At 45.0% G+C, this 12,818-nt stretch overlaps 1 protein-coding gene across 1 annotated transcript in view; it reads left to right on the top strand.

Moving 5' to 3' along the window:
• Positions 1 to 12,818, top strand: part of LOC126651080 (tyrosine 3-monooxygenase) — a 36,918-nt gene that overhangs the window by 11,587 nt on the left and 12,513 nt on the right. The window contains exons 7-13 of the mRNA XM_050336608.1: positions 14 to 159; positions 530 to 665; positions 802 to 871; positions 1,174 to 1,230; positions 1,832 to 1,927; positions 2,100 to 2,233; positions 5,134 to 5,242. Of these exons, the coding sequence (XP_050192565.1) occupies positions 14 to 159; positions 530 to 665; positions 802 to 871; positions 1,174 to 1,230; positions 1,832 to 1,927; positions 2,100 to 2,233; positions 5,134 to 5,242 (748 nt within the window). The remainder of the gene's footprint in view (positions 1 to 13; positions 160 to 529; positions 666 to 801; positions 872 to 1,173; positions 1,231 to 1,831; positions 1,928 to 2,099; positions 2,234 to 5,133; positions 5,243 to 12,818) is intronic.

Below are 12,818 nucleotides of genomic sequence, written 5' to 3'. Positions count from 1 at the left end.
TCTTGTCCTGAAGGAAGGAGGTGTACAGCACCCTGAAGAGCTTGTACCCTACCCACGCCTGCAAGGAGTACCTTGAAGCTTTCAGTCTACTGGAGAAATTCTGTGGCTACAATGAGAATAACATCCCTCAGCTGGAGGAGGTTTCCCGCTTCCTGAAAGGTGGGTATGAGCCTGGGACACCAGATTCAGGGGCTGCCAACACTCCAGCACGGTGGTGTCAGCTACAGATGAGAAGCCTGAACACAAAGGAGGAGTGTGTGAGCTGAGATTTTGGAGGAGAGCTGGTGGGTTGTGCATTGCCCAAGTGGTGGAGACGACTGCAGCTAAACCCAGTGGGCTGCAACTGAAGGTCAAGCCCGTAGTCAAATGATCCCACTGAGCAGCTAAAGAGTAGATGTTTTTCCCTAGTAGGGGCAAATAAATTAGGTTTGGCATAAAAGAAGCCCTTTAATTTCCAGTGCTGGGCACACAGGACATCAGCACAACCTATGGGCCATGCTCCTCACAGAGATGATATGTGCTGTTTCAGAGAGGACTGGCTTCCAGCTCCGGCCAGTGGCTGGCTTGCTATCGGCACGGGACTTCCTCGCCAGCCTGGCCTTCCGCGTCTTCCAGTGCACGCAGTACATCCGCCACGCGTCCTCACCCATGCACTCCCCCGAGCCGTGAGTACTGCCTGGCCCCCATGGCCTGCCCTGCCTGCACCTCTCACCTGGCCGGCAATTAACCTTTCTGCCCAGCAGACACACCCCTTTTCTGCTACTGACTGTGTTTTCCTCCTTTCCACCCTCACACCGGCAGGGATTGCTGTCACGAGCTGCTGGGGCACGTCCCGATGCTGGCTGACAAGACGTTTGCCCAGTTCTCTCAGGTAAGGTGGCCATCTGCTTCCTCGCCCCTGAGAGAGCAGGGCACAAGGTGGGATCCCAAATCCCAGTGTTGCCACCTAAACCTTTCTTGTTCTTATTAAACATGATGTTCCAGAGTGATGGACTGGAACCCTAATACTGGCTCTGCAGCAAAGCGTTTTTAGTCTGAGCCCAATGAAGTCCCATCAGATGCGTGGCACTGCAGGACAGCAATATCTGTTGTCTCAAGGCAATAAAACAGAGAAATCAATGTGTAAGGCCTGCAGACCAAATCTGATGTTTGCCCTTTCCCTTCTCTTCCTAGGACATTGGGCTGGCATCTCTGGGAGCAACTGATGAAGAAATTGAGAAACTAGCAACAGTAAGTTTACGCCTTTGCTGGATCAGGGCCCAAACCTTGCAGCATCACTTCTGTGTTATCAAGGGGACAGGTTCAGCCTGATGCTCCAAGATTTGCAGGCTCAGAGCCCCCACCTGAGCTGCCCCAGCACTGCTCTTTTCATGATGACTGCAGAGAAGAGATCAGTTTAACAGCAGAGCTTGCTTGCACATTAACCCAATTTTCTCAGGCACCAGTAGTATCACCAAGCATCGTATTTCTAACAGCAGCACTGCTGGAACTCTTTGGGATGGGATTAAATGACATCCACTTCCTTTGACTCTCCCTCGGCAAGGTGACCTATCCTGCTCCAAGGGCACCAAACAGCAGCATGACACAGAAGCTGGGTGCGCAGGGGACAAGCCCTGGGATGCAGACTCCATCTGTCCTGGTGTAGCAGAAACTTAGTTTAGCACTTTTCTCTGTCAGCAAAGGGTGCAGGGTATGGAGAGGGGACAAAGTGTCAGGCACCTCTTCCTTTAAATAGCCCCAGACCCTGGCCGTGTTGTAAGTGCTCAGAAGTAACAGGGACATGCAAATGAGGAGCTGTATCCCCCAGGAATTTTCCCTTTTCTTTTCACAGCTTTACTGGTTTACAGTGGAGTTTGGGCTCTGCAGACAGAACGGAATAGTCAAAGCCTACGGAGCCGGGCTCCTGTCTTCCTACGGGGAGCTCATAGTAAGTCCCAGCATAATTTGCCTCTCTGCTCTTAGACCCTATAGAGCAAAACACCTTGTGTTTCAGCACCTCTCCAACGACTTTACCCAATCTATTCTCCATCTTTGTTTACCCCATATGTGCCCTCCAATCCCCTCAGTTTCATGCTGCCATTTTTCTGCTGTGTTCTCAGCACTCCTTGTCAGATGAACCAGAGGTGCGGGATTTCGACCCTGATGCTGCTGCTGTTCAGCCCTACCAGGACCAGAACTACCAGCCTGTTTATTTCGTGTCTGAAAGCTTCAGTGATGCCAAAAGTAAATTGAGGTAGGACTGGGCAGTGAGAGAGATCCAAAGAGAAGGAAATTAAAATATAATACATTGAGATAGGGGTTGACATTATGGCTGCTTTCAGTTCAGGTTGTCAGAAGTACTCTGGAAACTCTTGTCAGGTCTTTAAAGGTTAAGTGATTCTCCAGTTCCTACGGGGTACAAAGAACCCCTACAAAATCTGCTGGACTCAAGGTCATGGGTGTGGAGGAGTGGGATGGAATGGAAGGCATTCTTGGGGATAAGACTGAGGGAGCAAGAGAAGGGACAGATCTAGCTAGTCTGCCTAGTTCTCACAGGCAGCAATTACAGACTATCTCCAGTTGCCAGGAGAGGCCAAGCAACATAACAGAGGTGGTCCAGAAACTGGAGACCCAAACCACCCACCAGGACCCCCACTGCTACCTTGCTGCAGAAGGGCCAAGTGGCATAGGTCAAGTACTGGTTGTCCTTCGTGGGAGCATCTTGCCAGCACGTGTCCTTCTGAAACAGGGGCTTCTGCATCATGTAAAAGTTTGCTCTGTGGGTGGAAGTTTTAGGAAAATGGTGAAGAGCTGCTCAAAATGGTGGCATTCTCTGAATTTTGGATGCAGAAAGATGTTTGTCTTTCTGAGCAGCTGCTGTGAGACTTACCTATTTATTATTCAACCAGGAAAAAGACCTAAACCGGCAGGAAAAAATTCAAACCCAGAAAAACAACCAAACCCAGGCATCATTAGTAGGTCATACACAAACAAAAAAGATTTGCTTAGCATGAATAGATTTATCCAGGGGAAAAAAGGAACTTTGGCCTTCTAGGGTTAGCGAACACCAGACAGCATCCCACCCATGTAAATGTGTTTCCCCATCCCATGGGACTGTGAACAGGATGGTAAAGGCCGACTCTATCCACGGACATCTGTTCAAAAGAGCATTTTCTTGGTCATACTGAGGCTTCCCTACAGGAGAAAAGCTTAGTCCTTTAACATTTGATTGACAGAGGAAAACTTTGCCTATACCATTTTTATCGTAGCTTAGGAAAGAGACAGGATGAGGTGAACATGATGTACATGACTTTTCAGTTCCTTCAAGAGGGGTATTTAATATAAATTACAGGGACTGCTATATTTTAACTTCTGCTTTTATTGCCCTCACTTGCACTGTTCACACAGCCTGGGGTCCAGCTGCTCAAAAGCAAGCACCTGGGGAGCCTGTCCTCACACACACTAGGCTGCTTTAAAAAAACCCAACTGCTGCCTAATGAGTCATTTCCTTGGATTTAAAAGGGAAATGTACACCACATACACAGCCAAGATTAGGCTAGAGGGTCTTGACTGTGGCTAGCTTGACTGTGACTGTAAATGATCCTCTTTAAAGAGCTCAGAGACCACACAGATGTTTCTCTCTGAGGTGAAAATATGAAAGCATCTGTATCTTTTGCATTATTGGCAGCTGCCACCATGGACCTGACTATCAGTGCTATCCCTCAAGAAAAGCCTCATTTCTCAGAAAGGGTACACTCCTCCAGTGCCCTTCCAAGCACCCATGCCATATTTATGTACTTCAAAAGGTGTCAAGTGATCACACCCACGTTGCAAGGCAAGTTTCTAGCCATTAGCAGCTGTGCTGTGAGTCATGGTTGTGGCTGATGGCATTAACAAGAGAGGTGAGCTGGACCTTGCCTGGTAGAATTGAGATAAACCACATCTTTCAGGAGATGCACAATGCGAGTATGCAGGAAACCCCTTCATTTGCACATTTTTGTTGTTTCCCTGCAAGCGTGGCAGCTCCCTGCCAGCGTTAGCCTGTGCCTTGGACCGTGTTGCCCCTTGACTCTGTCTGTTGTGTTTTGCCCCAATTCCCTTGCAATTCCAGACTAGGCACGAAGGACCAGCTAGCAGAACATTTGTCTCCGTCTGGGAAAGCGCTGTGCTTCCCCGAGCCCTGTGCCAGAGCAGACCCGTGGTAGCCACAAGAGGGTAGCCTAAGCTAAGCAATTCAGGAGTGAAAGGGTGAAGCCTCTGCAGAGACGAGGAGCATGCCGATTGCTAATGCTGTTTGTCCCTTCATCTTCCCAGGCCTTTCCAGCATGAGACTGTAGCCATGAGTACCTAAGTATAGACTCCCAGCTCTATGTTTACACACCCCCAAAATTAAAAAACCGTACCTTGTCAAGTGTACAAATCTTAGCAGTGGAAGTGAATGTGGGTAACTTTGGGGAAATCTTACCCTTGACTTGCTTTCACTTGACCACGTACTTCTCCATTAGAAAAGTACCAAAAGGGTCTTGCTCTTGAGAGATATCAGGTGAAGTCAAGTTCATCACTGAAATCTAGGCTGCAGTTGGCTTTGGGTATGGTAGTGCAGCTTTGCTCAAGCACAAATCTCTGGTGATGCTGTTCTCATCCTCTAGCTCAGGTCTGAGCCACTGCCTGTCAAATCTATCCTTAAGATGGCACACAGCTAGTTTACCCCTCCCCAAGCAGAGATTAGTCAATAAATGAATGTCAGAAAGGATTTAGTAATATAATACTATAATACCATGGGCTTTCCCTGCAATTAGCTTCTAAATCTCCTTGGTATTTTGTGAAAAAGAAGTTGAAGCAGAGGATGCCTGGTAATGGACATGGAGGTGACCACTTCACTGCACTCTCTGGTTTGGTACAAGCTCATGTGTTCAGCCCACAGAAACTCACAGGCATACTCATGGTTTTCCTTGATGAACAGAAGGGATCTCAACTACTGCTATAGTCCTGTGGAGCTGGAAAGGTGGGAAACCAGAGCTTTTGTGCTAACCTGGAAACTCTGCCTAAAGGAGGCATTAACCTGTTGTGATCTTCCTGGGTAAATGGTGATGGGTAGGAGGGAGACTCAGGATCCATCTCTTGTACCCAGCTGTCTGTATCCTTCCCTTGCAGGAGCTACGCAGCACACATCAAGCGGCCCTTCTCAGTGAAATACGAGCCCTACACCCACAGCATTGAGCTCCTGGACAGCCCTCAGATGATCTGTCACTCCCTGGAGAGCGTAAGGGATGAGCTTCACTCGCTGATTAATGCACTCAATGTTATCAGTTAATACAAGAACTGAGCTATTTCCGTCCCTTCTTCCCTCTCAGCCCCAAACGTGCCCGCTCTGCCTTCACCCAGCTCCCATCTGATAATTCCTGTCTCCTCCAAACATTTGCACTGCTGCCTGTCACCACGCAACCCCAAGAGCTTTCCACTTTCGTATGTAGGGCCAGCTCAGAGGAGGGCGGTGGGATGGACCCGAGGCCTGCTGGCTTTTTAGGTAGCTTTTCTATCCACTGCTGGAAGAGTCTTAGCAGAGACAAAAAGCATGGCCAAGTTAAACAGTTGAAGTCAAGAGCTGTGTGCTGGGCTTCTGGGTGCAAGGAAGAGGAAAAAAAATCTTCTTTATTTTAAAAAAAAAAAAAAAGAAAGAAAAAAAAAGAAAGAAAAAGAAAGAAGGAGAAAAAAGAGAGAGGGAAATATTTTGTTGTGTTGTTTTGTTTTCCAATTAGAGAGAATAAATTAATCTCCTCTTTTTTTAGCACCAAAGCAACTTCATGAATGACCCTCGGTCCCCACCATCTCCTGCCTTTTCACATTTGTGAAATGCAGAGCTGCTCCAGAACCTGAACTAACTCTGTGAGGTTTGAAATTTCAGCTCCCAACCTCCCCTCATCTTCTTGCACAGTGGGATGCTTAAGCACAAACCCCATGGCTGTACCCCACCCAGCTGCAATCAGCATTGTTGCTTCCTTGAACATCTAAACTGATCTAACCCAGGATTTTTTTGTCTGGCACAGAGCAGCCCTGACACACCTGCATCCCCCCAGCACCACAAACACCACTGAACAACCCCTGGCCACTCCAGAGCAGAGCATGGACACCCTCTTCAGGCTCTTTTTTAGAAGCTCCCACAGCATGCAGTGCTGAAGAGCCCATCTGCCATTCTTCACAGCAGGCAGTGATCACAGCTATTCATGTTCCTTCGTGCTGGTGGCCCTGGGCAACCTTGGCAACCTCTGAGTTTATTGCTTACTGCAGGCTGAGTGGGTCCTCTGGTTCCCTGAATCTGCCAGTCCTTGTGAGAATTTCACACGCTTTCACTTTTCCAGTCTATTACACAGCATAGTCTTGTTCTTGGTTATCTTGATATGACTATCACCTGATGAAGCTCAGGTGTGTGACTAACGCTGTTGCTGGCCATTTCTGAGGAAGGTAAACAGATGGTTGGGATGCTCAAACCCAGTTTTATCCAGTTTTCACTGTAGATATTAATGGCTTGATCTGACCCAAAGCTCTCAGTTTTCCTCCCCCTGCTTTTGCCCTTCTTATCTTCTTGCAGGCTGTCTCATAACTTAGCGGTTTGCTCAGAAGTTTGGCCCAAGGTTATGCAGCTGTGCAGTATCAGAGCTGGGCTTGGGATTGTGTGGAGGCAGCTAAACAGCTGTGGGGGACAGTGAAGGGGAGAATCACACAGAGTTGTTTGTGATCATTTATAACATTCTGTGCAGACTTTTACCATCCTTACCCATGATGTATGATTTTTATAATTTCCTCTCTAAAGGACTGCAAGGCTTAGCAATTACATTTTGGCTGTTAACATAGCTAACATTGCTCTCTGGTGTTACTTCCACTCTGGCTCAGTCATAGTAGTTTACAATCCATTACACTTTATCCTATTTCAGACCTACATATATGCTTAACCCCCAGTTCTCTCAAATTTTAACTCCTTAGCTTTTGACAGCATTTAGTCTCCTGTCTGCCTCAATCCCCCCTTTCTGCTTCCTTTCTTATTTGACCCTCCCTCCTAAATTCCTCCTAAATTGCTTAATAGACCATTACTGAAATCAGCAGCTCAACACCAGGGCTAGCTGCCTTTCCTCAAGTTGTTCCTCCTCCTTGGATTTTCCTGTAAACGAATAAAACTACTGAGTTCATTCAGTTATTGTAATTTTAGAGCACTTTTTCCAAAACTTCAGCTATGATTTCCCAATCTGGGTGGATCCAGATCATGAGCTGTAACTCTCAAGGCTCCCTTAAGAGCCGTAACAATTTTTCATTTGGGTTCTTCGGTTATTACTATTAGATTAAGTAGCTGGAGCAAGCTATGCAAGATTAAGGCAGGCTAGGGAATAGGTTAGCTATCTAGCCATGAAAATCTTATTGGTGACTGCAGCAAAACAGACTAAAAAAAAAAAAATAAAACAAAGCTCCAAAGAGGCAAGATGTAACAATGAACTCTATAAAGTCAATGCACAGGCTATCACCTTGTTAACAATAGCAATGCCATTTTACTGGTCTGTAGGTCACTGTTTCTCCTCTCATTTGGTTGTCACCAGCTCCTGGGTTGCTGCCCATGAGTGCAGCAAGGATGCTTCAAACCCTGCAGCAACGCCAGGCTCCTGATCAGGACTGAGCAGGGAGTCCCTGTGGAGGCATTCACTTTCTGGTCTGAGTTCCAGAACCGTAAAGGTCTGAAGGTGATCATCTCTAGGTTTCCAAAGCACTTCATGGTCATTTTCTGCCTTGTTAAATATGTGAAGTTAATGCAATTAGTTAAAATTGCATTGAAGTGATTAATATGGAGTGAAAAACCAATTTAGATATCCTTGTAGCTGCAGGAGACCTCAAGCTCCTCCACCTTGCCTCAGTTTGCATTGCTGGTCCCTAACTCTGTCAGCTGTTGCTTGTTTGAGGGGCTGTAGTAAAATCTGTTGTCCTACAAAAATAGAAAATAAGCAAAACTTGCAGCATAAACCAGCCCCATTAGTATGCAAGCATATAAACAGATCTGCTGGAGCCAGGTGGGAGGTGAGCACCAGGCAGGCTGCACCCCCTTGCTTGTGGGAGATGAGGCTGCACTGGGGTGGGCTGTGAGTGTGGGGGCTCAGGCTGCACAGGCGCAGGAGGTTCCTCTTTGGGATGTTTTCTGTGTCTGAGTTCTTGACAAATTCATGATAGATTCCAGAAATTTTTGGCCCCTTAGGGGGACATCTGAGAAACATGAACCCGCTTGTATTTACTGTTGCCCTCATCTATTTAATATCTTTAAGGATTTATCCTATTAGTAATGTAATAGGTCCCCTTTCATTTTGTCTCTAAGACTTGTTCATCTTTATCTGATTTCAAATACGTTTGACCCTTTATCTAATAAGCCATATATGAATTGTATCCTTGCTTTCTTGTTTTACCCATTTTTCTCATGTTGTTTCTTCTATCCAAGCATTGTTTTCTTCTTTATCCTGCTGTAGTATTTTAGAGTCTTAGACATAGGGCCACTAAGGGACAGGCTATCCAAACAAAATATGTTAGAGTTGTAAACCAGTCCCTAATCTATCACTGCTCCTTAATGCTACCAATAATGAGATTAACTTTTCAGCCCATTATTTTGGATATTGTCCTACAATTTTCTTTAGTATATATTTAATAGTCTGACTCATTTCTTTCTACCAGTCTGCAGGATTGCAGGTGGTAGGGCATATACAGTCCTTGCTTAATCCCCAGGTTACTCATTAAGGCTTGAGTTACTTCTCTTACAACCTCCCTGCTCCCACCCCGCTGTTTATCTCATCCTGTCTCAGCTGCTGTACCATTCTACATACAATTTTCTGTCACAACATTGTTACAGTTCCACTAGTTGTATTTCTTTCGAGGTGGAAGAGCCTCAATCTATCCATGAAAGATACTAATTGTGACAAAGAGATAGCGATACTCAAGTTTGTGACAGTTTATCTGGGTGATCCCTTTGCAGTCACAGTCCTTGGTTTAGGCAATGCAGTAGCGCTGGCAGCTTGCTTTTAGTAATCCACTTTTGCATCATTGCACACCTTATACAATTTTTATTTATGTCCTCTGTTTCTTGCTTAGTTTGGGGGCAAATATAAATTCTTTGCACTCTTTTCTGAGTACCCTGCACTCCTTAAGGCAACTCACTATGTCAGTCTAAGATAATTTGCTCTCATTCAGCTGGCCACAGTATGCATCCCATCTTCTTTTTTTTTAGCTGATACCTTGTTGGGGTTGCAGTTAATTTATCTCCTTGCTCACTAAATTATTTCTCAGTATTGCTTTTAGTCTTCCCATTACTTTAACATCCTATACATATATTTGATCTCCAGTCTCCATTTAAGCTTTTAAAATACAACTCTTCTTTTCTTCATAGGTGTCCTATTATGTGCTTGCCATTGCCCTTCTCCCTATCATGCACCCAGTTTTGTTCTATTATCAGTGTAGTAGCTATCTGTAGAGAGATACTGTGTAGAAAGGTTTGTCTTCTACTGACAACCTGTAAGCTCCTTGTCATGATCCTTTTTCTACTTTCCCCACTATTTGTTCCCTCGTTCCACTGACAGCAGTATCTTGGATTATTCTTCCACTTTGTTCAAATGTAGCACTCCTATGAGTGTGCAATACCTTTTGGTTTATTTGTGGTTTCCTTTAAAAGGGTGTCCACATTGATATTCATTTATTCTCTCCGTGCTTAAAAGCAGAGTATGAGTAGACTGGGGTACAACTTCACTACTGAGGAGGAAAGCCTCAAACTCCACCATAGTCCATACTGCCTCTAACCAAGTTTTCTCATGGCCAGGGAAATTTTGATCCAGCCACTGGAGAGGAGAAGACTTGTATGCTACTAGTATCCATTTTCTTTCACTATTTATCTGTAAGAGCACTGCTTCCACAGTATCAGCTCATGTTGAAGTTCTTATTATGAATAATTTTCGTTTGACTGGGAATTTTAGAACAGAAGCTTTTCAAGCAGCTTCTTTCACGTCAGATAAAACACTGTCTTCGTCTTTGCTCCAGCTCCCTTCCTGATTCTTTTCCTGTCATTTCCCTAATGCTCTGCTGCTACTAGCAAAGATGGATATGCTGCCATAAGATACTAGCACAGTTATAGATATGCTGCCATAAGAAATTAAATCCTCCCAGCACTCTTCAGCGTTGGGATTGATTAGTGGGAATCTTTATATCACAGAAAGCTTAACCTTTCTAGCATTTATCCATCTTCTTCTTTCACCAGTTCCAGTAGCCAAGCATTTAACTTGGGGTTGATTTAGTTGTGCCATATTCAAATTGACTTTAAATCCTATTTGGTCTACTAATTTTAAAACTCAGCAACTTCTCTCTTGTACCTCTTCTTCTGTAGCTGCAGTTCCCCAAGTACCATCACATAAGGCAATTTCTTTTCTTTGTCCCCCACATACATCAGTCAAACACTTACTAACACAAGCATGTGCAGCAGGGCAGGTGCTCGGCCCTGTGGGATGCAAGTAAAAGTGTATTGTTTGTCTCTTAATGTGAAAGCAACTCTGTAAATTACTTCTTCTCCTGCATTTTGCCATATGGGAGCATAGTGTGAATCATGGGGGTGCGTTTGTACCACTAGCTCTCCTAATTCATCTGCTGTCCAAGGAGCCTGACTCAGCCTCAGGGCTGCCAGGGACAATGGAGATACCTGCACTCCACTGGGAGTGGGTGGTTGGTACACAGTATCAGGCCCTGCTGACATTCAAGCATCTCCCTATCGGTTTATTAAAGATTCTCCATCTTCTTCAAGCTTATGGACCGGTAGTAATGCTGCCAGTTGTGTCCTTGTCTTACCATTCTGCTGGAGAATTTGATTAAATGCCCATCATGGCAAAATTAAATTTTTAACAAGGAGGTGCCTGACGTACAATGGATTAAAGATAGCGGAGCACACACTCTAATCAATTTATCACTAATCCCCTCGTAATGCCAAATATGAAGCAGTTTCTCTACTGTTGTGCTTTCTTTCAGTGCCTTCATATCCGCAGCTTACTTACCTTGGGGTCACATTTTTATTTTTTTTTTCATTTTAGCAGCTACAGCAGTTCTATCTGCTTTACTCATCAACCCCAGGACAGCATCTGTAGTCTTTGTGAGATATGTACTACTCTCAACTTTTCATTCTTTTCCCATTTGCCAATATCATCCATGAAATCATATTCCTGTGACAACTCCTGATCCAGTTCTCTCCACTACTTTCAGCAACTCCAGCAGTTATTTTTAATTTTTGCATCCCAATCTGCTCTTGCAAGTGCCTAATTTTAGCTTTGCATTTTGCGATGATCAGGTCCCTTTTGAGCTCTCCCTTGCTCCAGGGCAAATCGCTGTACTATATATGTTAATCTCTCTCTTTACTTCTGTAGTTTTTCTTTCTCTTTTTCTAAATTCATCTGATTCTTTAATTGCCATTGCACATCCTTATTGCCTTTTTGGGCCACTAGATGGTATTCCTTTTCTAGAGACAAACCTATTTCAAGTCACTTGATAGACTCTTTTAAAACACAATTTTCCCGTTGAAGCAGCTGATATTGTGATGTTGCCTTGGTACAGATTATTGCTGCTTCCCATAGCAGTCCCACTATTAGAGGCGGTGTATCCTTGAGTCTCCTTTCATCCACTCTCCCATATCAGGGAACATTTGGTCTCTATCACCCATCAGCTTCCTGTGGGCTGGAGAGGCGCCCACAGCCCTTGCTGTAATCTCTGATATTGTTGGGATTTCCTGTAACCCTCCAGTATTCCTGTTTTGAGGCTTTTTCCTGAGTTGTCTTGGATTTTTCCCATGCTTTCAATTTTGTCTTAAGGTATCCCTTAAGTATTGTGCACAAGGCTGGTTAGATTTGTAAACTTGCCTTGAACGAGATCATAGAATCATAGAATGGTTCAGGTTGGAAAGGACCCTAAAGATCATTCAGTTCCAAGCCCTCTGCCACAGGCAGGGGCACATTTCACTGGATCAGGTTGCTCAGAGCTCCATCCAGCCTGGCCTTTAGATCGCTCAGAGAAAAAGACTTGGAGGATCTACTCAGTCACCCTCTTCACCAAAAGATGTTACAAATTCCCTTTTCCTGACAGTGGAGCAGATTTGTAGGACCATGTGGCTGCTTAGAGTTAAGCACGAACTCATGTCCTTTGGGCGGGTCATTGAAACCTTCACGCCATTTCCCCAGAACTCACCAAACATGACTGTAAGCTGTACAAAAAGTGACTGGGGAAAGCCAAGGTGATGGGTCAGCCCGAGCTGAACCCTCCCATAAATGAAGCATGGGCTGGCAAGGGAGGAAGAAAGGAAAAAAAGCCTTCCTCGTAGCCAGGCCCCACTGTGCTCTCTGGTATGTGCGTGTCGCAGTGCCTCGCTGAGCGGTCTCGCTGTTGTTGCTGCTGCTGCTGTGGGTGGATATCTGTCTGTCTCTCTGTGTAAAAAAATATGAAACAGAATTATTTTTCATTTTGGAATTGTGCTGCTGCTGACATGATATTAAGAATAAAAAAATATATTTCTGGTCTAGCATCCTGAGTTTGGCTCTTGCATCCTTCTGCAGTCCAGATTCGAGTCAGCTGTCTTGCCTACAGGCAGTGTGCAAAATCCAGCTTGGGGCATGTTATGATGAAGATCTTCAACTTGTACTCATGCAAAATGTTTACTTGGAGGTGGAAAATGCTCCCGTCTTTGCAGATGAGATGATCTAAGCCTTTCTTTGGCAGGATATTACCAATTGCACAATTATGCATGAAACAGTAGTTGGGAGGTCTCTTTTAAACAGTAAAACTCCAGGGGACTT

The sequence above is a fragment of the Myiozetetes cayanensis genome, unplaced genomic scaffold (assembly GCF_022539395.1).
Source record: "Myiozetetes cayanensis isolate MyiCay16 unplaced genomic scaffold, myiCay2020 scf6-25, whole genome shotgun sequence".
Classification (NCBI taxonomy): domain Eukaryota; kingdom Metazoa; phylum Chordata; class Aves; order Passeriformes; family Tyrannidae; genus Myiozetetes; species Myiozetetes cayanensis.
Note: the sequence above shows the minus strand (reverse complement) of the source record. Positions and strands in the feature narration are given on the sequence as shown.